Source organism: Vipera ursinii (genome assembly GCF_947247035.1).
Source record: "Vipera ursinii genome assembly, chromosome: 7".
Classification (NCBI taxonomy): Eukaryota; Metazoa; Chordata; class Lepidosauria; order Squamata; family Viperidae; genus Vipera; species Vipera ursinii.
The window spans coordinates 53,980,098-54,007,504 of record NC_139521.1 but is presented as its reverse complement, the minus strand read 5'-3'; the positions used below and the strand labels follow the sequence as shown (position 1 = coordinate 54,007,504).

At 36.7% G+C, this 27,407-nt stretch overlaps 1 protein-coding gene across 2 annotated transcripts in view; it reads left to right on the top strand.

Annotated features, from left to right (window-relative positions):
- ALPK1 (alpha kinase 1) overlaps positions 1-27,407 on the top strand; it is a 67,188-nt gene that overhangs the window by 29,482 nt on the left and 10,299 nt on the right. For both annotated transcript variants that reach the window (XM_083367965.1, XM_083367964.1), the window contains 6 exons: positions 3,297-3,477; positions 7,300-7,454; positions 20,411-20,609; positions 22,214-22,273; positions 22,814-22,900; positions 23,870-23,946. In XM_083367965.1, coding sequence (XP_083224091.1) covers positions 3,363-3,477; positions 7,300-7,454; positions 20,411-20,609; positions 22,214-22,273; positions 22,814-22,900; positions 23,870-23,946 — 693 coding nt within the window. In that variant the 5' untranslated portion in view covers positions 3,297-3,362. The remainder of the gene's footprint in view (positions 1-3,296; positions 3,478-7,299; positions 7,455-20,410; positions 20,610-22,213; positions 22,274-22,813; positions 22,901-23,869; positions 23,947-27,407) is intronic.

The window sequence follows — 27,407 nt, the reverse complement described above, 5'->3', positions numbered from 1 at the left end:
TCAAAAGGCAACTGGACTATCTTTGTTTTGCTTGAAAACATTTTGTTTCTCATCCAAGAAGCTTCTTGGATGAGAAACTAAACCTCTGATAGACTGATTATTCTTTTAGGTAAAGGTAAAGGTTCCCCCGCACATGCGTGCTAGTTGTTTCCAACTCTAGGGGCCGGTGCTCATCTCCGTTTCAAAGCCGAAGAGCCAGCGCTTGTCCGAGGACGTCTCCGTGGTCATGTGGCCGGCATGACTAGACGCCAAAGGCGCATGGAACGCTGTTACCTTCCCACCTTAGTGGTCCCTATTTTTCTACTTGCATTTTTACGTGCTTTCAAACTGCTAGGTTGGCAGAAGCTGGGACGAGTAACAGGCGCTCACTCTGTTACGCAGCACTCGGGATTCGACCCACCAAACTGCCGACCTTCTGATCGACAGGCTCAGCGTCCTAACCCACTGAGCCACCGCGTCCCTTCGATTATTCTTTTATACCACCCTAAAACAAACATTTCTTGTGTGGTATACCATCTGTCAAATGTTTTTAAAAATAAAGCTATATGAAGCAATAAAGAAACCAACTTAGAAAGCAGGAAACAAACTATGTTATTTCAGAATGTTTTTAGAACAGTGTTAGCAGTTCCATACTACTCTCACTCCATGCCTGCATTATCCTTCAAGATAAGTCTCCTGATGGAGACAGCAGCCAAAGAAAGGACTCAGTGGACGTAGGGAAAGCCTGTGTCTCTCCATGTTTGAATAATTAATTTTCTGATGCTTGAAAGCCAGAGTCATTTTTTTTTCCAGATCCTTTAGTTGAATACTTTAAAGAAGAAGAAGAAGAGAAGCCTACCTTCCCCAAAGGGAAATAAGGGAACTCCTAATGGTAATAATGAGCTTTGTGTTTCCTGCAGCTGCCAGATCCCCTAGTAATTCAAGCATCACTCATTCCCCGTTTGGCTCCGCAAATGAATCCTAACATAACAAAAAGATTTGTATAATTACTGCTGCATCTATTTCAGGGCCACCACAGATCTCCATTCAGCGAACAAGAAATTTTTGGTGTGGCATGTAAAATAATTAAAATATTTATTTGAAAGTCAAAACACCAGTAGCCATAAATAACAAATGCTTTTTCTCATTGACTGTACTAAGTCCCAGTGAAGGCGCCTGTGAGGAGCTTTACTTGTTCCCTGTTGGGATTAATCCATAAATGCAGCCTCCACATAGAACTCATGAGGTCTTTGTTCCCCATTTATTGGCTTCTGGAATTAAATAGTGTAGCCTGAGATCAAAATTAGGGTAATTTTTAAAAAAAGAATAGAAGGGCTCAAGTAATCTAATTGGCTTTTCAGAATGTGAAATCCAGTTTCTAACAATATAAAATGTAAAAATTTTCTATGTTGATATATTGCAAAAAAAAAACACAGTAGTTTTGCTGTATTTGCTTGTAGATAAATAAATTATGGCATAAGCATTTATGAACTATTTATGATCTACTTCAAAGTATATTCTTTTTAAATATAGTGTCCTGGATATTGTACACATACTTATTGCTTTAGAAAACTTGGTTGCGTGGGGCAGCAGCTTCATAAACTGAGTGCAGAAGTTTAAACTTTTTAGATTATATGAACTACCTTGAATTTAGAAATGAAAAATTAACAAATAGAGACAAATTAGAAACTGTATTGAAGGAAACTCCCATCTGGAGAATACTTAGGTTTCTGCCAAAATCATATGACATTTATGACATTTCTCCCTCCCACTCTTGGGTGGAGAAACTCACAACAGGATGGCATTCTAATCTCAAAGGGGGCATCTGTAGACTACTTTCCTCAACCTGGTTCTCTTCCCATTATCACCCTGCAATTTTTGGTCATGCTTGTTTACAGAATCATGGAAAATGAAGTTCAGCACATAAGGAGTTAGCCAAATCGGGAGCACTGTGCATTAAAAATTGGGGGCGTTTTTCCTCACCTGGAGTCCATCATAATATATTAATCGTGAATCTTGCAGAATTCCAGCCAACAAAAGAATGTCAAGTTCATTGGCAGCTCTATTTTTTAAGAAAGGGCTATAAATGTGATCATTACGCGGGAAGTGGAACCATTGCTGTTTATTGGCTGGGGGAAAAGTGGAGGTTGCCATCTTCCAACTCCTGTGTGGAAAGTGAACTTATCATATATTTAAACTAGTACCAGTTTATAAATCCTTAGTAAGACCACACCTGGAATACTGCATCCAGCTTTGGTCACCACATTACAAAAAAGATGTTGAGACTTTGGAAAAAGTGCAAAGAAGAACAACTTTTGAAGACAAAAACATATGAAGAATAGTTCCAGGAATTGGGTATCACCAGTCTAGAGAAAAGAAGGACTGGGGTGATATGATCGCATGTTTCAATACTTAAGGGGCTGCCACAAAGAAGAGGGGGTCAATTATTTTCCAAAGCACCTGAAGGCAGGACAGAAACAATGGATGGAAACTAATCAAGGAGAGAATTGACCTGAAATTAAGGAGAAACTTCCTAACAGTGAGGACAATTAACTAGTGGACAGCTTGCCTTTAGAAATTGTAGGTGCTTCATCACTGGAGGTTTTTAAGAAAAGACTGGGCAGCCACCTATCTGAAAAGGTTTAGAGCACGGGTGTCAAACTCTCCACATCACGTGACGTGTCATGACGTATCACAACTCTTTTTGCATTGCCGGCAATGGGGTGGGCGTGGCTTCAGTATGATGAAACTGGCCCACAGGCCAGCAGTTTGACACTCCTGGTTTAGAGTCTACTGCTTGAGCAGGGGGTTGGACTAGAAGACCTGCAAGATCCCTTACAGCTCTATTCTGATTGATTTATTATATGGTAGAACTCAGCTAGTATATATAATATTCTGTCTCTTTCCTCTAATTCAAAGCCAGAATGCTTTCTTGCCCATTTTTTTCCATTTTTTAAAGCACTTGAGCCCAGGAAGTTGTATATATGTAAAGTGATTCTCTTATTCACAGGTCACTGGCCATTTCACTGCTTGGGCTTTAAAACACTGTGGATTGCAAATTCTTTCTTTGTGCTCCCTTTGCAAGGAGATGTTTGTTGTACTTCAGTTTGTCTTGCGGACCCTGGAGTAATTTCATACCCTTCTCTAATAAAGCCCTGGGAGGCTATAATATACATATCCTATTATCCTACCCTATTTGAGCCTTGCAGATAATTGATGATGTTTTAGTTAATCACCTCCCCCACTACTTCTTTTGTTCACCAGGTATGTCAGCCTGAAAGGGATTCTTTTCATTTAAAATGTGTGTCTTCTCCTAGGTAATTGATCACTGTGCAACCAGAACACCCCCTCCTCTTGATTCCAACAGTGCGGGAGTGTGCAACATGAATAATCAGAAAATGGTGAACTGTCTTTTGCAAGAATGCAAGCAAATGCTGGAGCAGCCCTCACTTATTATGGAAGACCAGCCCAAGGAAAGCAAGAAGCAACTCTTCGGTGGTGAGATCATTATGTTAAGTATCAGATACAAGACGGCTGACCACCCGCACTTGTATGATCACCAATGTGCTCCATTCTTTCTAGCAGTCAAAACATCTAGAACCCAAGCAGGATGTGGGTATAGAGGCAGGCAGGCCTTCTACCACATTATACCATTGAATTGCTGTCAGTTTCCATTTCAAGCTTCAGTGAACATAGATTGTCAGGAGCAGTTTTCACTTGACAAAAACAATGTTCCCAAAGATTGGTAGTACACGTACATTTAAATTATTAAAAATAATAATGAAACTCCTGAATACTGCCTGTTACTTTCTTTCCATTTGCTGAAAATCATTCTGTTACAAACATATTTGACAAATTTCCCTATTTTGGAATTCTTTAATTGCTTTTTCATTATATGGGTCATTGTTGAAAATAAAGTAGAGCAAGATGCTTTAATGGAAGAACATTATCTGGTATTTGGATAGTTTGAACAAAGGCTCATAAATGCTAAATATATACAGTATAATATATATGTTTTTAATAAATACATATAAATTTATGTTAATATTAGAAAGTTAATATAGTGTGCCATATGATGAAGCAAGATCTTCCCTATGAGAGGTTATGATATGATCAGTTTATGAATCATAAAAATACAACAAAATTCTATTGCTCTTCCCTTTCTAAAGAAAGCTGGCATTTTTAGTCTTTTGGAATATATTATTCCGGAAAGCTATCCCAATATGTTAACAAAAACTTTAAGTTATTTTACAGTGCAAATTTATGCACTCTTGATCAAATGTAAGTCTATTTGAAATCAAGGAAACTAAAGCAGGGAAACTTGCAAACGACTGATACTTGCAAGGTTTTCCAAAGTCTATGCCTAATTTCAAATGACTAACGATGTATTGGATTACAAAGTAGTCATCCACGTTTTCTACCATATTCACTGCCATCATACCCTTTAGAAGAATAACTGTTTGCTCAAGTTATATAATATCAAACCAGAAATCAGAATTTTGTTTGCTTTCTTATTCATTAAAAGTCTCCAAATAATCACCTATCTGTACCGTAGTTTTTCTGCTTGTAACAGGTTTTGTAACAATCTTTTCTGGCACTCAGATCAGAGATTTCTCTCCACCTAGTCTGAGGCATTAGTGGTGCTTGCTATTTTGTAATAACTCATCCATGATCATTTAATTTACACTTATTGCATTATTTTAATTTGATGACTCCTCCTTAAAGGTAGTCCTTGACTTGTAACTAGAATCTCCATTGCGAAACAAGGCAATTAGTAAACAAATCATGCAAAATTTTACACTCTTTTTTTTACCATAATTGTTAAGTGAATCGCTGCACTTGTTAAGCAAGTATAGTTTCACCCATTGATTTTGCTTATTGCAACCCAGCTGGGAAGGTTGCAAATGGCAATCAAAAAACCCCAGGATGTCAGTACTGTCATAAATACCTTTCCTTTTTAATCACATGACCAACAGTCATAAGTGCAAGAACCAGTTGTAAGCCACTTTTTTCAATGCCATTGTAACTTTGAACAGTCATTAAATGATAGTTGTAAGTCGAGGACTACCTGTATCTAATATTTTTTTCCTTTTGGTGACTATTTACTGAAGTGCTATGAACTATATCCCTTGGGGAGTGTAGACAGCCTCTTGAACTACAGTTTGTGAATTGCTGATGTTCAGGTTTGATTATACAATAGTTCATTACGGTGCACATTCATTTAAGAATATAGTTTAGCAGGCATAAATCTTTTTATTCCATAAGGGGTACTTTTGCTTCCTTGTCACTATTTCGTCTCAGCTTTATTGCTTCTCTTCAGATGGGCTGTGCAGCTTCTAATCAGGTGGCTTCTTCTTTGCTTCCTTCCTTGTGAAATGCTGCAAAGCTTGGTGAACAATCGCTTTAGTTCCAGATATGCTACATCAGTGCGTTATAATCACCTCATTAGAGAGGGCCCTCCAGGTGAAACCTGCTTCAGGAAGTGAAGGATCTGAGACTCAGAGTTCCTAGGATCGATTATCCTCAGCTGAGATAAGGGTAAAAATTTGTCTGAACCAGTGAAATAGGGCATATTAATAAATGTCACAATGTGTGACAGAGATTATTGCTTTAGATTCTTCAGTGGTTGAAATTGTAGAAAAACTAGGCTTAAAATGCAGTTAGTTGGGTCATGGCCTAATGTGATTTTCTGTATGATATAATTTAAAATTTGTAGGTGTCCATTTCTATCCCTAGTGATAAAACATGCATTATGAATCACAATGCAAGTCTTTCCATTTAGTACTTGTGTTACAAACTTCACACAGAGGTAGTTAAGAGGCGAAGCTTACATCACAAAGCTATAATATGCATTTTTGGCAACTAATTCATAAACCATGTATCATGCTTGTAACAGGAATGGTGCAGCATATTATGGTGGTTTGTGAATTCAAAACAAGTAGCCGTTATCACTATCTTTTATGATGCTCAGAGGAGGCAGAATTTTGGAGATGAAAGGGAGAAGAGAGAAGAAGATGATTTGGGAAGGATTCTTTCCAGTCTGTAAGTCCCTAAGCCATTAAATAATTCTTGAAATTATTAACATCCAAATCACCTTGAGCACCGATTGTTGAAATAAAATGCAAATGCTCATTATTGGTAAATAAAATTATGAATATTTTTCATAAATATATTTTGGCTTTGTCTTGCCTTGCAGCAGCACTATCTTTCTTATCTCCCATGTTAGTTCCTTTTCTATAACATTTTCATACACTTTTCAAATATTCCCAATGCATAAACTGATCAATAATTCTAGTGAAGTTTTAAAAAAACAACTGATTCATTGATTAAGAAATAACATCATGGTTGAGGATGGACCTAAAGCTGGATTTTCCACTAGTTCATTGTCTTTACTACTATATATCACTAGCTTTCCTTGAGATTCTAGTTAACAATCACATATAATAGTTGCAGATTTATCTCTTATCCTAATTTAATATCGGAATAGTGTTTCATGAAAAGCTGCTTTTCACCAAGAGAACTTGGATTCATTAGATAATTGGGCTGAGATGGTAATTTTTCAGTCTTCCCAATATCTCCCACTTTCTTCTAAACAACTTTTTAGCAGGATAGAAAATAAAATCATTGCGCTAACCCCATTTAGAGAACAAGAGTGTTCAAACCTGGATCCAATCCATTATGATACTTGTCTGAGTTCTTAGCTTGGGATGCAAAATGTTAAACATAGTTAACAGTTTTATTGAGAATCAGTGTGGCATAATGGTTCAAGAAGTTGGACAAAGACTTTCAGCCTTAGAAATCCACAGGGTGACTTTGAATCAGGCCAACATACCTCACAGAATTGTTTTGCAAGGTTAAAATGAATAGGGATCTATATAAGCTACGTTGAACTTCTGAAGGGTATAAATCTATCAGTTAATAATGAAATGGCCTGTATTTATTTAGTGTGCATAATATTGAAAAAGTAAACAATCAAGCCTTGCGTTTGTTGATCTAACCCTTTTTATCCAAATTCATGAGTTTTCTATGAACATCCTATATCTTTCCAACTTATGCTCTGTCCTGATACCCATGAAACAATCTGGTCTTTCTCGTCCTGCTAATTTTTTTTCTTTAATGGCAGACAGCTCCAGTTTAGCTGCAGGCAAAGGATGAGAGGTCACCTGATGACAGGTAGCCTCTCTCCCTGTTGGTCTGTTGCTGGAAGAAGTGGCAGCTTGTAGTTCCTTAGAGGCAATCTGGGGAAGGGAATGCTTTCAGAAAGGTATCACCTTGTAACCTTTGTGGCTGACTCACTTACCTGCCCTTTGACCCTTTCAGCTTCACTCCCTGCTGATTTGAGGACCCTCATCGAAGAGGCCAAGGAAATGAAGTGGCCCTTTGTGCCAGAAAGGTGGCAATACAAACAAGCCATAGACCTGGAAGACAAAACAAATTTGCAAGATATGATCAATGCAAGGCTGCATGACTTACTGGTATGATACCAAAGACACCTGTCCTTGAAACCTGCTCTAGCTCTTAAATTTACAGTGACCCAACAGATGGTATAGGTTCCTTGTTACACCGGTGCCCCCACACAGACATACACACCACCATTTTTCACTGTTGCTTCTACCCCATGACAGTTGCTAGCCTGCTTCTATTCAAGCCGATGACATTAGTGAACTTGCCTAGATCTCTGTTGGAATAAGGGTCAGCAAACTGGTTTTATTTCTTATATTATGATTATAATTTTGAAAAGGGTATTTCCATTTGAAAGCATTTTAGAGATTTTCTTCTCAAAGCTACTAGGACATGGGTAGCTAATTTTGAGTATTTTGGGAAGCAAATTTGTATATTATTTCCTAGTTGATTATTATTATTATTATTATTATTATTATTATTATTATTATTATTATTATTATTATTATTATTATTATTATTTTAATCCCAGTGTGCTTTTGGGTTATTTTATCATAGGGTTTGAGGATCAGATTTTAGGATGCTGACAAAAGAAGACAGACTAAGATATCCCATGAAAGTAGCTATCTCCTATTTCATCCACCTTACCCAAACTATTAGCTCCAACAGATTAATTAAGCCTCCTCATATAGAGGAAATATTTCATGCTGAAGAATGAAATCAAATCTATTCAAAGGGCAAAAATGTGACTTAAAGTTCTGTGCATGTGCAATGTAGCACCTGTTAGGACCCTTAACTAGACATCTTTTCCTTAATAGAACAACAGCCTTGATGGGCAGCCAGACAAGACTAGACAAAGAAGCAGTTGCTTTAAGATGTCCCATAAAATGTTTGATATACACCCACTCAGGATACAAATGATGCTTTTCCTTTGAATTTGAATGTCTTGAACATTCACATAATATCCAAAATTCATCAGGTACCACAAATTGTCTGGAGCAATTCTCTAATGAAACAATTCCACTTTTTGCTCATTTGTGCCTTTACTACACTTTAGATAAATGCATACAGAGAAGATATTCCTATCTGGCATGCTCCTGTTGGATTCCAAAATCTTTTATTTGGACCCTTCCTATCCAAGGGACCCAACTTCCTATTGGCAGCATCTTCTGCTAAAATAGTTGCCCACTTCCTGCTCTATTCAGCTAAAGTATTTGCATGGATATGTATTTACAAGCTTTATCCAAGGGACTGTGAGCCATTTGTTAGGCATATGGTGTTAGCCTACAATGTTGAGTTGAAAATATATTAACCAAGATGTTATGTCTTTAAGATGTTAATTGGCCAATGGGTGTTGTAAGTGTTCTCATAACCATAAGAGGGAGCTAGTAACGTAGCTTCTTTCTCTCTCTGAATTCACTGCTCTCTACTATTACTGTTTTTGCTCTGTTACTGTTATAAACCTGAACTGTGTATTGACCTCTGGACCGGTAAGAAGACTTTGTATTTGGATTGCTACTTGGACTGTTTATTTTTGACTGTGCATTTTTTGTTTTTACACCACCTCAAAAGTAAACTACTTTTTGCTTTTACAACTCAGTGTACTCTTGTGTTTACTGTGTGACTCTTACTGCTCTCAGTACCCTTCCTTGTCTGTGCAACTCTTTGGTAGCACAAGGAGACCTCTGCACAACAAAATTCCTTAACACCATTAACCAAACAAAATGTGTTAAATGTAGGAATCCAAGTGGGCTCAAATAGAATGTTGACATCATGCAGTGCTTGCCTGAGAGCTGTAATATTTAAAGTTCTATTGAAACAGTACCAAGTCATTCTTCTCCACCACCATAAGCAAGTTGGTTTAATTTGTGTGATGTGACTTACACGCCTTGACAGAGGAGGAGGGCTCAGTTGCTGTTTTACAAATTCCTGGCACTAAGTGGAGTTTTATTGTGATTCTGAATTTGTTTTGGCTATTTTCTACCTCTCTCCTCCACCACCCCCCTGCTCCTTTTTTCCTTTTTCTTTTTTTTAACCTTTCTTTTTCTTTCTGGTGTGTGGCCTTAGACAGAAATTTATGGTAGAGGCTGACCCTTTGACAATGCCCACAAAGCCCCTAGACTCAAAAGCATTTGTCTGCTCCCTCCTTGGAAAAACACCTGCAGTAAAACTCACTGAGAAACCTGGATAGATAGGAGATTAATGTGGCTGTAATAGCAAAGCCATGTTTGCACACATTATATTCTCACCCCAGGTAGATGGACCATTTCTGGGATGATACCAATTATTTATTGTGGAAACATCTGTTGATAACTGCAGCTGCCCCAGTGAAACAAAGCAGATCTTGGGGTTACAGGCTATAGATCTCTTGGCCCCAGGTCATGCTAGTTTGAAACTATTCACTCAAGTGTCCCAAGGTTTGTGGGTTACCCTCGTTTTCGTGGTTTTGTCCTACCGTAAGACGTTATTCCCAAATACTCTGCTCTTTTCCCTGTGAGCTTTGAAGTATTATTTCAGTTTCGTTGGTAATTTATATTCCAGTACCATTGTACTGCAGGAGAAAAGAGACACTTCTTTTTGTTTTCCTTTTAATCGTACGTTGACTGACATTTTGACCCATATTATTAGTATTAGTCAAGAAAGGCTTTTTCCTTTCCTGCTTTGATTTTTTTTCCCTTTGCTTTTAAATAATTGAGGCATTATCAGATTTTCAATTGAATTCTATGTATTTTTTTTAAAAAAAATACAATTTTTGACAGCAAAAATTGAAATTTTTCCTGTTTTCATATGTTTTGAGGAATTATTTTAATTCTCCCAAAAACACAAATAACCCTTTGTTGGTATTGTTGGGAAAAACAGTTAACACATTATGTCTGGGTTTATTCTAAAGTGGTGAGTTTAGAATAAGCTCTCGACCAGAATGAACCAGTGTTTGTAAATGCTCTGGGATCCTTGAATGAAGTGTTTATTATTCTGGAAGGACAGATTTTGTGGTCCTTATTCACAGCATGTAGCATCTTACTTCTTGAGTAGCTTCCCTGATCTCAAAGTATCTCTGTGAGAGCACTTGGGTCTCCTGTCTGAAAATTTGACTTAGCTTTACATTGTCACAAGCCAAGCTTTGTTTGCAGACCATTGCTTGGCTGAGTATGCAAAGCAATCAGGGCTGCTTACATCAGCCTTTTAAACAGTTCAGCTTGGCATTGGCTGCAGGAGCCTATTATACAAAACTAGTAGAATGAGAACGATCATAAAAGACACCGAGGAGCTGGCAGGGAGCAGAGAGAATCCCCATATTGTTGGTTTTATCAATCTTCAAAAATTGGTGGAGTGAGATGTGTACCCTACAATATATATTTTTTTCTCTTAATCATGATTTTCACTGCGGAACTTTTAGCTAGGAATTGGAAATGAAAAGAAGATATGGTAACTCTTAGCACAATCGTTCATGAATTCTTTAAGTGGTTCAGACATCATTCATTAATTTAAATTCAGATCAATGTATCCGATAACAAAAGTTTAGTTGATTCAATAAAATGAAGAAAATATGGTCCCTTTGGACACTAAGAACACTTTTAATAGTTATTAAAGTTATTTGAATGGTTTTTTCAAAAAAGCCCAAACATTTTGAATTTTAACTACCAACTTAGAATTACTTCTACATTCACTTTTTACTCATATTTGCTATTTCAATTGTTATATTTGAACTCTTACCCCCACCCCCCTACTTTTTGCCTGTTTTTCCACTTCAGCAGATAATATCCACCAGGGCTAGCATAATCATGTTTTTATTTAATTGTTAGGTTTGTAATTCTGCCTTTATCCTAGGATTTCAAAGTTGTGTAAATATGGTTCTCTCTTCCAGTTCTTCCTATAACAGTTCTGTTGTCTAGCTAGGTTGAAAGCTAGTAGCTGCCCCATGTCACCCAATTAACTTTTGTTATTTGAGAAGAGTTTGAACCTGATCTTTCTGAACTAAGTCTCATGTCTCAACCATTGTGCTATACCCTATCTCCATATTAGAAGGTAAAAATAGGTCACAAAATGAAGGCAGCTCCCTTCAAAGGATAGGCCAGAAGGGACTTCATTGATGCCCCTATTTGGGAATATAGATATCTGATAGCCTGGTGTTGATTCTAGTTGAGTGTTTTGTGATCACAAGCTAGAGTTGCCCAAAATTCATTGAAGTCAGCCTCATTCTTGATGCAGCTAAGCTACATGTACTGTGATAGAATCTGCACACTTTTGAAAATAAGATTTCTTAGATACTCTAAAAATATTTGGGATTTGCAATGTCATTAATTGATATTCAGGTTTATTTTTTTGAAAATTTGTATTTAATGACAAAGCATAACTTGAAGAATTATAATGCAAAAACCAGCTGACTCTTAATACTTCAGCTGTAAATTCTAAAGGACTTGGTGACGGTGATTCAGTCTTTAGTGAGGAGTGACTGAGCTGCCCTTATGACATACAGAATCAGAACCAGCAAAGGACTTTAGGAGCCATTGGCTCTGTTGCTTAGTTTCTGGAAATAGATAAAACAGAGAAGAGCTCCTAAGAAAAGAGAGAACCGAAAAAGAAGAAGGCAGTAATTACAAAAGTGTAACATAAACAGGATAAGAAGTAAATTTAAGAGAGGAAGTAGTTCAAACAAAAGAGGGGAAGAAAATTAAACTATCGGACCTGGGTCCATTCCATAGTTCACAGCTGTATCCCTTTGTTACATTAAATAAAACAGCTTGAGCTTTCCCTAGTTGCCCAACTGGCTTCATTATTCTCATTGTGAGAAATATTCTGACATGTAAGAATAGCATCTTCATGCAAATTATTGGTTTTAAGCAGAGCTGTGCATATGGTCATCTATATGTTGATTGGAACTATTCCATCATCTGATTGCAAGTGATGAAAGTTGGAATTCAATAACTCCCGAAGGTCGCAGGTCCATTTTTTACTTAATTTAACCATGATAACTTGGTTAGATGTTTTAGCATAAATCAGCAGCCAAAGCTACATTCCTTTTTTTCTTTTTATGTCTTTTTTTAGGAAATTGTGCAGCTAATTTCCTGTCTGTGATAATACTTTATCAATTGCGTTGTATGAAATCTAGATTCTGCTAAAGGCATACATAATTGCATAAGAATGTTAGACTTCTTATTGTAGAAGGTAAAGCCACAAGGTATGCATGATTAGAGCCACAACTTTCAAACTAGACCAGTATTTCTCAAATGGATCAGCTTTAAGATGTGTGGAGCTCAACTCCCAGGTTTCCCTTGCCAGCACCTGGGAAATTCTGGGAGTTGAAGTCCACACATCTTAAAGTTGATCAGGTTGACAAACACTGACAAGCACAAGCATAGTACAAAATACTTTTGTATTTGTAATATTGATAACAATTGCTGGAGCAGGTGTTTCTGAAAAAGTAGGAGTTTTTCTGGCAAATGCTTGATTTTATAGCATTGGTCTTGAGGCTAGAAATGAAACTATGAATCCTGTAAAACTGGGAAGATTTAAATCACTAAAATAAGGAACTGGAATACAGGACATTCATCCTCTCTGAACTTTTTAGAAAATGCTCTTGGGGAAAACATTTTTTTCTTCCCCAATCTGCACACATCCCCAGATGCAAACATATAGAATTCTGCAAATCTAATTCCATTTGCACCTTCTTCAGTTCTCTAACCATGAGCCTTGGTGGAGCAGTGGGCTAACGCCTCCTTAAGTAACACCAGCTGCCTGCAATTATTGCAGGTTTGCATCCCACCAGGCTCAAGGTTGACTCAGCCTTCCATCCTTCCGAGGTAGGTAAAATGAGGACCCAGATTGTTGGGGGCAATTAAGCTGACTTTGTAATAATGCCGCTTGGGGGGTGTGTGAAAGCCCTAATAAGCAGGCATATACATGGAATGAAGGCTACTGCTAAGCTTGTAAGCCGCCCTGAGTCTTCGGAGAAGGGCGGGATATAAATGAAATAAAAATAAAAATAAATAAAAGTCCCTTTTGTACCCTAAATTCAATTACATACACACATTGAGCAGATAGATGATCAAGGCAAATGCACACTTATTCCTCTCTGTAGCCATGATGAATACAAAAACCTCTTTTTCCCATCCATAATCTTTACATTTTTTAAAGGTTGGGCTGCTTGCATTTACTATGAATCAATTATTTCTATGCTACATTTGACAGAAAAACTACAATTACAATTATAAATTTGGTTTATTTGAAATGATACTAATTTTGTGGAGGTGCACTATTTGCATCTATATGTACCAGTCACTTTTTATGTGGCGGTGCGACGTATGTGTGGAATTGGAAACAAAAGCAGCAGCAAGATCAAAACTAGCAAAAAAAATCACTGAGCTTATATAGTGAATGGAAGCATTCAAATACAAGCACTAGGACAACTATGTGCTCTGGACGATACTATTGTAAAAGACAGGAGTTTGGTATCATTAACAGTAGAAACTTATTTTGCCACAGCAGGTGGCAGCACCTGCCTTAACTTGGCAAAGCTGAACTGAGTCAGACCTGATTTATATTTAGATCAGAGACTACAAGAAATATTAAGTCTGTAAACTAGACTGGGAACATGGAAGATGCCAATAAGAACTGTACTACTACTGTACTACTGCAAAGAAAATTGTATGAATGTTTGCACATAGATTCCAGGAGTTGAGCATAACTTGTAAGACATTATCTTCAAGGGTTTTGAAAAACATGTAATAGATTGTTGCATGATGGACTTTAAAAGTTATAGTAATTCCATGTGAAAGTCATATAGAAACCAACTATTCTTAGCTTACATATTATGCATATGTGGAAGGAATAATGTAAATCATTTATACTGATGTAATGTATAAGCATATACCATGCATTTCCAATTGATCAGCATATTTCTCCCTTTTTTCTATCAGTATCATTGTACATGGGCATTATTAGATTGTTACACAACAAATTGCTTTTCTTTCAGTTATGATTACTGGTTTGCTTTCAAAACTCTTAGATTATAGCTAGTTTTAACTACAGCTATCTATAGAAAGTGAAAAAATAAGTTTGCAAAGATGGGTTGTTTTTCCTAAACTGTTAAATCCAATCCTAGTTTATTGACCAGGTTATCTAAAAGGAAGACTTCAGTCTCTTCATTAGCTTCATCAAGATGAACTCTTCTTAGAGTTTCTTGATCTGGGTGAATAGGAACATTTGAACTAGGGTACCATTCTTCCAGCTACATCATGCTATCAAAAAGAGAAGGTAACTTTGCTAAAATTCAGCATTACTGTAATCTGTCAAAAGAAGATGATTCCAAAACCACATAGATTTTTTTAAAGAAATGATGGCAGACCAAGTATTTATTATAGTCTTTGAGACCAACAGAATTGAATTGGACAGAATTTAGTGTCTTGCCCTGTGAGAAATAATTTTATTAGATCTCTACAAATGATTTTGAGAGGAAGAAATGAGTTCCTTTATTAGGCTTCAAGTATGAAATAATTGTTACACTTTTTAATTGTTTCAGATTTGTCTGACTTTTTTTTAATAATGTTTAAATATTTTTTAGGGAGAAGAGGTCTTACAGTTTTCTTGTGGACTAAATGTTGTTGTATGATTTGATGGGCAAAGAAGTAATCACATATTTTATTAGCATGTTGTTGAGAGACACCAGAAAATTTTTTATAATATCAACAACTGATATCAAGCTAAATATATCAGAGTGAAGTGCCACCTTACCTTGAAGGAAAAGAAAAAAAATAGGCAATATTCTTCCCTGTCTTGACTTTGCCCTATTTTATGTCAACTTGATTTTGAAGAGGGTTACAAGAGGTTTCGGCATTAAAGCAGAGAGTTAAATTATGCAGCTGCCCAGCCTTCCAGAATAGGGAAACTTGGTATAGATTTTTTTTCACAATGCTATTGAAGTGCTTATTTTCCTCCTGAAGAGACACAAACAGATGCAAACTTCTGTAAACACTTTAGAAATGAATTCAGTGAGTTTGGCCTCTCAGCACTGCTCAATAGCTGACAGAAAAATGTCTAATTAGTGCAAGTGGAAATAATAGGGCCACTTGGATTCCTCCTACCCTTCTTCACATCTCCTTTTCCTAGGAACTCAAAGACTCTTTTGTCTGGCAGGTCACCCTCTCCCATGCTTTTGTGTTTTAGTTTCTTAAAGGAAGGCAAAAGCAAAGGAGAAAAATATATTAGGCAATGAAGGCAATGCTTATACATATGGTAGATGCTGGAGCACTGTGAAGAATTTATACCTAGGCAGTATCAATTTACAGGTGCTTCTAGATGGGAAATTCCTCCCATAGTGGACAGTGTATGTTCCAGTAAAAGGGGAATCCTTTTCAATTGCCACCTTTTATTTTATTAAAAAAAATCCTCAAAAAGAATGTTTTTATTGCCTAAATCATCTGAAGAGCACTTCAAAGTAATTGACACCCTGATCTTGTGAGTAAATATATATTCTGCATTCCTGCTAATATCATGCAGGAAAATTTTCCTCACTATAGTGAAAGGGAGTCTGCTTTCAACATTTCTTTAGAAGGAGAAGAGACATGTGGTGAAATTCTCATGACTGAAAGAGTGTTCTTGCACTTGTGTGAAGAGATGGCTGTGCACAATTCTGGGTCCTTTTGTTAAAAGAATAAAAGCAAGGGTGACATTGTCATGTTGTAAGATCCACCATTTTTGTTGCAATATAACAATGCACATGCAAAAGAGGTAGGGTCTGCAGAATGATGCTACTCTCTTTAGACTGACCAACTGGATGCCCCCTGATACTGTTCTGTCATTTCTTCTGGTGATCAATTAAATCCTAAGGGAAGACAATACAAGAGAAGCAGACGGCAGCCAGGAAAGTGTCCAAATATTAACAACAGGATAGACCAACAGAAACTTTATTTCAGTCATTGACCAATAATTGACAACAGGATGTTTATTCCTTTATGAAAGAAGCTTCAGTTTTTCCACATTATTGTCAAGATGCTTTCAAATTTCTGAATTGTGTTTTTGAGCTGAGTCCTTGGGTGAATTAACAACATATCTGCTGCTTCTGTCATATTTCTTTTGTTTCTTTTTAATTTTTTTATTCAGTTTCTCCTTATTTTGTTTTATCAAATTAAGCAAAAAAATGCTTAAGCAAAAGTTATAAGTTTCTAGAGCAAATTAAAGGCTTAAACTAAATCTATCCTTGTGCTTTTTTTCTTTCTTGGACCTTTTGTTGTAAAGTTTATTTAGTTATAACCATGCCTTACCCAGTTTAGCTTCCAAGCCCAAATTTGGATAGGAGAGGCTGCCTGCTGAGATAAATTCCTTTTAACTGTTCCTAATTAAATTTTTGTCTGAAGGCCCACTAACTCAACCAACCGTCATTGAAACCATTGAGGTTCTTCCTACAGATAACATGTTCTGAACTAGGTATGAAAGCTTTATCCAGAACTCCTTCATGACAAGGGATTGCACAATATAGGGAGTCTTTGACTTACAACTGTAATTGAGCACAGAATTATCTGTTAAGAAAACAGTGCCATCATTAAGGGAGCAGGACAAAGCAAACCCATTTTCCCATATGGGTATATTTATGCTGAAAACCAAAACTAAATGCTGGAAACCAGCAAAAAAATGCCAAAAAATTCAGTCACATGCCTATAAGATGCTAATAGTCTTAAATGCAAGGTGGCTGCCAAGCAACCAAAATCCAATGACATGGTGGGGGTGGGGGGAATGTGGCTGTCAACTTTAAAATCCAGTCAAAAATATCTCTGGGAAGGTCCTTGGGAATTTCACACAGTCACTAAGCAATCAGTCATCAAGCGAGGACTATGTGTAATCTCAGAAGTGCCCTGAATTTGTGTTCCTTTAGGCAGTGAGGATGCCTTCTCTCTTGAAGCCCCAAAACATTGGTCCTCCACGCAGATATATTATGCATGGCAACAAATCTCAATAAATTATTCTAGAATATAAATGAGAGTAAGGATGGAATGGGCCTGGGTTCATCCCAAAATACATCAGGAAGAGGACGTATATCTATCTCTCGATTAAACTTCATTTTGTTTCTATTATTTAACATAACAGATAGATTGATTTATCTGAATATGTACTGCTTTTCCTTTTTAGTTCTGATTAAAATCTGTACAATACATTCTACACAATTTAAGCCCCATTGATTTTAGTGAGAACCAAACTTAACTTTTTTAGCTGTAAACTAACTTAGAACATTAAACTTAAACTATACTGTGGCTTAGCTTAGCCTGTGGTGTGATTTCAGTCTCTGTAGTTTATAAACTATATTTTATATCTTTGCATTATCTGTGAACCCAGCAACAGTGGATTAATCAATAAACTAAACTAAAGACTTCCGGTTTGCCATCGCAGCCGCCGTGGACGCTGGTAGGCGAGCTCCGTCTTCCGTGTTCAGTTTCGCTCTTTTGAGGGACCCTGGAAAGGGTCGAAAGTCACACTGTAGGGGTGACGAACAAGGAGGGGACCCCTGTTTGATTGCAGGAGGGTGGCAGCCCCTCCACTTGATTTGGGGCAGCCCTCCAAACCGGTGGAGGAAATACCAGCCATAATAATATGGCCCGTCCCTAGGCTGCAGACAGCCGAAGTCAAACTTACAACCAAGCACTTCGAAAGCACTGTGGATAAAACTGGGTGAGATCCAATCTTCTCTTTACCCTAAGTACTTTTTTTTCCTGTAAAAGCTGCCTGAAGTGTCTTTCCCTCTGTGAGGAGAGAAGGAAGGGAATTTCTATCCCACCTTCTAAGAATAGCGGCGACTGACCACACAGAGGAATTAAAGCATTAAAAGAACAACTTTAATCTAATTGGATTTATATGTTCCTGAAACTTGGGGACCAAAAATTTTCCTATTTTTATTGGAGACTTTTGCTTTTATTTACAAAAAAGAAATAAAATTGGAAAAAGGATTATAAAAATTTTGGAGTTAAAAAATCTTAAATGGCATCAGTGACATCCTGTGGCGAAGTTTGGTATTACAAGTTGTTATTTCCTAAAAGAGACTTGGGTTGAAGCCCAGACCTTAGATAAGACTCTTCTGACCTTGGCACCACCTGTGAGAAACTCAGCTATAAGAGAACAGCTGGGCAGCATAGCTGGCCTACTTGAACTGTGAATGTAAATCTTTACTGACTTTTAGAGTTATATGTGGGGAATTGCCTTCCTATCTCTTTATTTGAGGGACATTGGTTACTATATAAGATGATGAAATACCTTGGACTATAAAATCTTGCTTGACAAACAATTTCTACTATAAAGACTATTTATAAACAAGTGAAAGAGATGGATGAAGACCAGGAAAAGATCCTTTCCATGTTGGAAGCAATACATGAAACCATTCTTTCAGTTTGTGATAAAATAAGACCTAACATAAAAGATCAAGATGCCAGCTTGGATACACAAACCCAAACTTTGACTACAATCAAAGAACTAATAATGCAGAAGATAACAGAAGAAGTGGATCAATCAAATATTAAGACAGAGGACTCAATTGACCAACAAATACAGTTAATGAGTATCCAGAAAAGGGAGTGACAACACTGAAAATGGAAAAGACTTTCTATATAAATCAGAAGAAATTTGAGAAAGAAAAAGAACAGATTGAATGGAAGATAAACATATCAGGGCAATCATGGGGAATTGGAATAATAGGGAGACAACATTATAAATGAGCTAGTCCTTCCAAAAAAATGGCAATTAAATGGTCTCCTTTATTTCAAATAACACATATAATAATAGAGGGAGATCTATTTGATGATCTAAAAGCACTGATATGGAAGCCTAGTTGGCAAAGGAAGAAAGCCAGAATTAGGCTGAAGAAAATTGGGGTTTTGATTTATTAGAGGAGATTCCATATTATTAATTAGAGGGTTAAAGGAAGAAGCTGAGATAAGGGGAATTCTGGTCATTAGACTTAAAATATTTGGAAATTAGTTAAAATAAGGATTTTATCTGTTTAATATTTAAAAATTAGACCTAAAAATAATTATTATGAATATGTTTGATTTATTGAATAACCCAGGTAATATATATAATGGTTTGAATTATTAAAGGGCATATTATATTATTAAGTAGATGATTTAATATCGTGGGAAATAGATTACTTTTAGCAAATAGAACAAGATTATATTTAAATAGATAAAATATGTATTTTGGATATTATATTCTGTTATGAATTGAGATAAGGGAAATCTTGGTTACCTAAAGCCTGAAAATTATAAATATCAAAGGTTAAATTGGAATATTGAGGGGAAACTAAAAATTGGGGAAAATTAATAACAGGATATGGATTGTTTATGAAGATTGAATGTAAAAAATAAGATACATATAAGCTAAAATGTATTGATAAATGTAATAATGATGTTTTTACTGAGTTGATATAATAAGAACTGTATTAGCTTAAATACGAGACAGTAAATGTTAAGGGAAAAATAGAGGAAATATTTGAGGTTGTAACTTAAGATTTGTACTAAAGATTTTGTTATCGAGCTATTGATTAACCCAGCCACCATGTTGCTTTCTAAATACTTAAATGTAAAATTGGAAAATTAATAAAATATTATAAAAAACAAACTAAACCAATGATGGCTTAGTACAATGTATGTTTGTTTACATGATTAAGTTTCTCAGAATAATCTAACTTTGGTTAACAAGCTGAGTGAATCAGAAAAATTACAGAAATAAATGTCACTGCACACAAAGGTAAAATATCCAGCTGCTATATTGAAAGGGTATCCCATACTTTGTAAAGTCTTATTTAAATTTGTTTCTACCTTTTCTACTCGTTTTCTGCATTGGATGCAATACTTCCCAACTTTGCCTCGCGAGTTTCTGCAGTTCAAGGGAAGTGTAAACATCTTTCAGACAAATAAGTGAACAAATATTACAGCTTGGTACCTTCTCTATCTCCTGGTGAATGATGTATTGTATGGATCGTCCCCTGCAAAGAGTTCCCTAGGCCTAGGGCAGCTTCTTTCTATTCACATGTTTTTGGTCCTCTTTTCAGGTTTACTTAAAAATCTCCATTGCCAACAGAGACTATCTGACAGCAACAGCTATTGCGTTCCTGGTTGATCGATTTCTATACTGGGTCGATGGTTCCAGCCAGCTTCTTCAAATTGTCAAAAGGCTGCATCAGCTTGAGCCTACGGTACCGATTGCTCCTCAGCTGGTTATCCGTCAGGCTCGCATCTCTGTGAATTCAGGTAAAGAAATGTTGTCTGCGAGCCCCTTGACCCTTTCTCCATTTTCTTAGCCTAGTTCCAATTAGAAGATGCTTGACTTTCAAGAAGATACTTTGTCCCATTCTAAAGATGACATTTCTTTATGCTACACACTTTGCCGACACAAAGTTTCTAATGGAGACAGAAAAACAGGAGAAAATTATGAAAGAATGTGGAAAACACTAATTAGAGCTTTTGTCACCTGAAGGCTGCTCCCTGCTGTTTTGAATACTGAGGGATAAATTGCTGTCTTTTGGAACAAGAGTGCCTTAAAATAGATTACATATTTCTAATATTTTCTGGGTTATATAGGGTTAAAAAAAATCTGCAGATACTTAAGGTTAAAAATACTATTGAGCAATTAACCTGAGGATTTTCTTTCAGCAAAGAACATAAATGGTATTGTGATGTTTTTCAGATATCAAATATATTACTGATTTATTTATTTGATTTATTTGATTTTTATCCTGCCTTCATTACTTCATAAGTAACCCAAGGCAGAAAACATACATAATACTCCTTTTTCACCCTTTTTTTCTCTACAACAAGAACCCTGTGAGGTGGGATGAGAGAGAGTAACTGAACCTGAATCACTCAACCATATTTTATGCCTAAGGCAAGACTAGAACTCAGTCTCCTGATTTCTAGACCAGCCCCTTAACCACTACGTCAAACTGGCTCTTTATTTTTGGAAGAAGGATTATTGTAAGAAGAAAATAAAATTATTTTTGTTCAGCAGCTTGGTAAACTGTAATGAAATTATAATCTTTTTAAAATAACTTCATTCCAACACAATACAAGCAGAAATATTAAGTTTTCTAGCATTCTCATGGCAAGTCTGAAAAATAGATATGTCAACAAAATAGAGAGATGGGTCTCTGTTCATTCTTTTAATTCAGTGTCAGTCAAAGTAGCATATCAAAAGCATGAAAGCTCAAAGAGAACAAAGTATTTGTTTGGATGAATCTGAGCCTATGTATACGACTAAGCATTTCAAGGTTGTATATTGTCTCATTGTTTAATACACTGTGTTCAACAGGGCTCACTCCCAAATAAATAAATCACAGCTTTAGCTAACAGGCTGAGACTGAGACCATTTACAACAGGGGTCCTCAACCTTTAAGACTTGTGGACTTCAACTTTCAGAATTCCTCAGCCAGCTTTGCTGGCTGAGGAATTCTGGAAGTTGAAGTTCACAACTCTTACAGTTGCCAAGGTTGGAGACCCCTGATCTACAATATATCGCCACTCTTGAACCAAGGCTGCTGCTTGGTCTCAGCCTAATTTAAGGTGGGTCTTGATCATTACACTATGATTACAAGACACTACAGCCCAAGTTAACAAAATAGATCCCCATATGCCATTTTTCACTAAAGGGAAGCTACATTTATTTAAAAGAAAACCTATCATTATGTCAAGCATGGTGAGAAATTATTACCACAAAGTTGATGCGTGTGTGCAGTTGTATGTGAAGTAGTGCAGCTGTCTGTATTCACCCTGGTGATCATTTCAACTCAAGGAACCTTATTCATGAAGTGGCATTGCCGTGTTATGTTGATTATAACAAAAATATTTAATATTTCTAGGTAAATTATTGAAGGCTGAATATATTCTTAGCAGTCTTATTATTGACAATGGTGCAACAGGTAAATAAATTATGGTTTTTATATTTCTTTCCATTTTAATTGATAAATTCCAGTTGTTAATAATTATGGCCTACACTGCGATATGCAAATAATTTTGGTTGTATTTTCTTTAAGTTATAAAGAAATTTGTTGGGAGAAAACTTCATTTTGGTCTTCAATTTTTCATGTTTCATCTTGCATATTAAGTCTATTGGGAACCAATTTTAATGTATCTTTATTTTTTTAATAGCTGTATTTTGGCTCACTGAAGAACTGTAATATGTCTGTGTGTGTGTTAATGAATCTTTGTAGAAATATATAATATAAGCAGATACTATTGTAATTATAATCCAATGATAAGTATAGGTAATTAAATAAAATATAAAATAATCATGTATTTACATATTTGAATCTCTCCCAGAGCTAAAATTACAAAACAACTAGCTGTAAAACAAGAACTATTAATTTCAAACAAGTGTTAAACTTTGGTCTTACTATTATTATTCCTCATCTTTAAAGCTCTGGATGATATTTTACTGACCTTTTCCTTTTGTTTTTTAGGAGTATGGAAGTACTATAAAGAAAGTGATCGTATTCTTGTTCAATCTGTCTGTATACAGATTAGAGGACAGATTCTACAGAAACTGGGTAGGTTTGTTAAATCCAAAAATCTTACTTTCTTTGATGTTGTGAGCTATAACTTTGGAACAGATTGCATAATAACTGTTCATATGGACGAACTTGGTGGAAAACCCAATCTATAAAAATAAATATTTAAGGAGATAAGAAGTTGCACATAATAACACTAATAACAAAAGAGCAATGATCTCTTGAGAGCCAGTTAGTGTAGTGATTAAAGACATTGGATTAGTAGCTGGGAGACTGGATTTCTTAACTTGCCTTAGGCACCAAAGTCAACTGGATGACTTTGGGCCAGTCATTCCCAATCAAGTGTAGGAAGTAGGCAGTTGCAAACCATCTATAGTTGCCAATAAAACTTCATGAATTCCATGTCATTGCCAGGCCTCAGGACCGATTTGAAGGCACTAATATGAATATTCATTCACAAACAAAAGGATCTTCTAGTATGAGTAAAAATGTTCATGCTGAAAAATATTTCTTAACAAAAATATAAAGATTTGATATAATTTCTAATACACAGTCTGTTTTGCATTATGTTGAAATGTAATTACTGTCTTTTAATATAGAGAAAAAATAGATGTAGATATCAGCCTTCCATCCTTCCGAGGTAGGTAAAATGAGGACCCAGATTGTTGGGGGCAATTAAGCTGACTTTGTAATAATGCCGCTTGGAGGGGGTGTGAAAGCCCTAATAAGCAGGCATATACATAGAATGAAGGCTACTGCTAAGCTTGTAAGCCGCCCTGAGTCTTCGGAGAAGGGCGGGATATAAATGGAATTAAAATAAAAATAATAAAATTTTCTTGACTATGGTTAGAAATAAATTATAAATACTCATTAAGAGTATTAGTTCCTATCATGAAATGCTCAATCCCTGTCATTATTTGTAAACTCCAATATTCATCACTAGTAAAACTCTTTTTGAAAAATAAAACAACTTTTAAAAAATGAACTTCTATGTGTGTTGTATTTCAGGGATGTGGTATGAAGCTGCAGAGCTGATTTGGGCCTCAATTTTGGGTTATTTCACGCTTCCCCAGCCAGATAAGAAGGTAATAAATGTATTTTTTAAAAACCTTGAATATTTTCTACCCAGTAATGGCCTATGTTGGAGCATTTTGTGTGCTTATTAGAAGCTCATATTAAAAATGGACATGTTATACACTGATTGTATACATTCAAATGATTACAAAGAAACAGACTGCTTCATAAAAATATTTTGAAGAGGCAAGATTCCATGTTCTCTGAAGCCCTTGGTGCTTGACCATTGTCATCTAAGGAACAGTTTTGTTCTCTCTTTTCTGGTTTAAAAAGTAAAATAGCTGTTGAAGTTTTGAGACTCTGGTTTACATAGATGCATGCATCTAAGAAAGAAATAGAGTTCCTAGAAGAATGTGGACACTTTGTTCTTTCTCTCATGGATTCATGCATCCAGGCAGGCATATTTGTCACCACAACATCACAACAAAAGTATGACTCTGCAGTTTATACCTTAAAGTAATTTGGTTTAAGATGAAAGGGGGTGATTAATTGAAGGCAAATTTAATTTTAAACAGGATCAATGTGGAAAATTAATTAGAGATAAATTAACTGAAGTGAAGAAGGGTAGGTGGTATGGATGGGGAATTAATTGTGAAATTTAAATATATTTCCTTATTTCTATATTTGCATCTGTGATGTGAGTTAGTTTATTAGTATTCTTCATCTGTCTACTGATCTGGAAAAAATATTGATATGTTTGATAAAAACATATACCAATCATTAATTGGGAGTTTGATGTACCTGTGTAACTGGTCAAGACCTGATATAGCTTTTACTGTAAATCACCTGGCAAGATATTGCGAAACTCCAACAGTAAAATGCTGGCAAGGTGCTAAAAGAGTTTTACGGTATTTAAAGCACACCATACAATATTATTTGTATTTAGAGTCAACAAGGGAAATGGAACGGAAAGCGTTTGCAGATGCCAGCTTTGCATCTGATACTGTTACCAGAAAGTCCACTTCAGGTCTGGTTATATTATTGGGAAACGCTTTGATAGGATGGAAATCAAACAGACAGAAACATGTTAGCTTGTCTACAACTGAATCTGAATTCTCCTGTCTATCGTTATTGTGCACTGAGCTACTGGTTTGGAAACAGTTAATGTCTGATATGGGGTTGGAATGTAAGAAACCAATAACTGTGTTTGAAGACAATCAAGCAGCTATTAAGTTGGCAACAAGCGCTGCAGTAAAGATCTAAACACAGAGATCTACGTTATCTCAATGTCAGACAATGCATTAAAGACAATTTAATAAAATTGAATATTGTGCTACAGAAGATAATATTGCTGACCAGTTTACTAAGGCACAGGGTGCTGTGAAACATAAAACTGTATGTAATGAATATAATTTAAGATTGTAAAAGTGTATGTCAACAAAAGGGGAGATTGTTAGGTATTAAAGTCCTAACCTGGTTTGGGTGAAATACATATAATATGGTTGTGTACCTTTAAGAAGAGAAATGGCCTAAGGGTGTGACTAATTCTATTCAGCATAAATAAATTTCAGATGTTAGACTTATGCTCTCTCTCTCTCTAGTGTTTTTTCTCTGACTGAGTTGTTACTGTGTGTATTGATATTTGACTTTTAACTGGTAAGGATTTTTGACTTTGACTTTGTTTACTCCTGAACTGTTATTCAACGGCGATTCTTTGTTACTGACCTTGGATTGAAAACTGGACTATATGTAATTGTGTTTTTTTTTGTTTTGTGTTATATTGTCTGAGTAAAAATATTGTTATGATACAACTCAAGTTAGTTTGCCTTTTACTGTTTGCTTCTTAAAGGTCCCAGTACACTTTCCTTTGTGCATTGCAAGCCTTGTACAAGGCATTCTGCACATTCTAATTTTGTTTCTTATTAACAATATGTCTAATTAATCTTGAGTTGCTTCAGCAGGCATAAAACCTTTAAGTACCTGATATCACTGTTCTCTATTATTTACTGGTGTCTACAGAGTTCATTTTTGAGCTATTCAAAATCAAAGTTTGAGCTATTCAAACTCTTAAAAGATGATGCAGTAAAAGTGCTACACTCAATTTGCCAGCAAATTTGGAAAACTCAACAGTAGCCACAGGATTGGAAAAGATCAGTTTACATTCCAATTCCAAAGAAAGGTAGTGCCAAAGAATGTTCAAACTATCGCACCATTGCACTTATTTCACATGCTAGTAAAATTATGCTTAAAATCCTACAAGCTAGACTCTAGCAGTATGTGGATCAAGTACTACTAGAAGTACAGGCAGGAGGCAGAGGGACTAGAGATCAGATTGCCAACATATGCTGGATCATGGAGAAAGCTAGGGAGTTCCAGAAAAACATCTACTGCTTCATTGACTATGCTAAAGCCTTTGATTGTGTGGATCACAACAAACTGTGGCAAGTTCTTAAAGAGATGGGAGTACCAGACCATGTTATTTGTCTCTTGAGAAACCTATATGCGGGTCAAGAAGCAACAGTGAGAACTGGACATGGAACCACTGATTGTTTCAAAGTTGGGAAAGGAGTCTGGCTGCCTATTTAACTTATATGCAGAGCACATCATGAGAAAGGCAGGGCTAGATGGATCAAAAGTTGGAATTAAGATTTGGGATGAAGACTTGAGATTTGGTGTTTCTCCGCATGAGAAACACCAAATCTCGAGTCTTTGTCCCAAATGCAGAAAGCAAGCTGAAACAAAGAGAGGGAGACTGTAAGGAGTGCGGGATCAGCATGCGCGGAAAAACGCCGATCTCGTGTTCCTGGCAGTCTCCCTCAATTTCCACTTGTGAAGTTCGGGGCTGGCCTTACGGAGTCGCCAGAGCTCCTGTGGGCCCGGGAGGATGCATACACAGGGCTGTTGATCAGCTGACAACTCTGTACCACCGGCTCCGACCTCCGCTGATGGGCTCCAGTTGGTGGAGGTCAGGGCCAGCTGTTCAGAGTCACCAACAGTGGAGAGGAGCGGAGCGTGGGCCTGGAGCACCTCCATATCTCAGCAAGGGCACTAAGCTGCCTGAAAAGCAGCTGCTGCCGCCGCCAACCTTTCTACTTTTTCCGCCCAGCAGGCAGGTGTTGCTACTCCTGCCGCCAAAGATCCTCCAGCGTCTCGGTGAGCGCACTAGGGGCCCCCAACAGCAGCTGCTGGCATCGGAGCGATTACCCATTCCTTGGGGCTCACTGCTGCCATGGGGGCCGGCATGGGGATTTGTTTCTGCGGGGGAGGCAGAGGCTGACAGAGATGCGGCAGATCTCCAGCATCTCGCTGCTGCCTCCACCGCTACTGTTGCTGGCTTCCACTACGGCCAAACCTGGGCAGCCTCCTCCACCCCCAGCAGTGGCATCTGGGGATTCTCAGGTTAAATCGGAACCAAGCAGCAAGTGAAAAAGTTAACAGTAGCAGCAGTAGCAGGAGTGGTTTTAATTGCCAAGCATCCCCATGGAAGTCAATGGAGGTGCTGCGGCTGGCCTTTTGAGTTGGTGAGTGAATG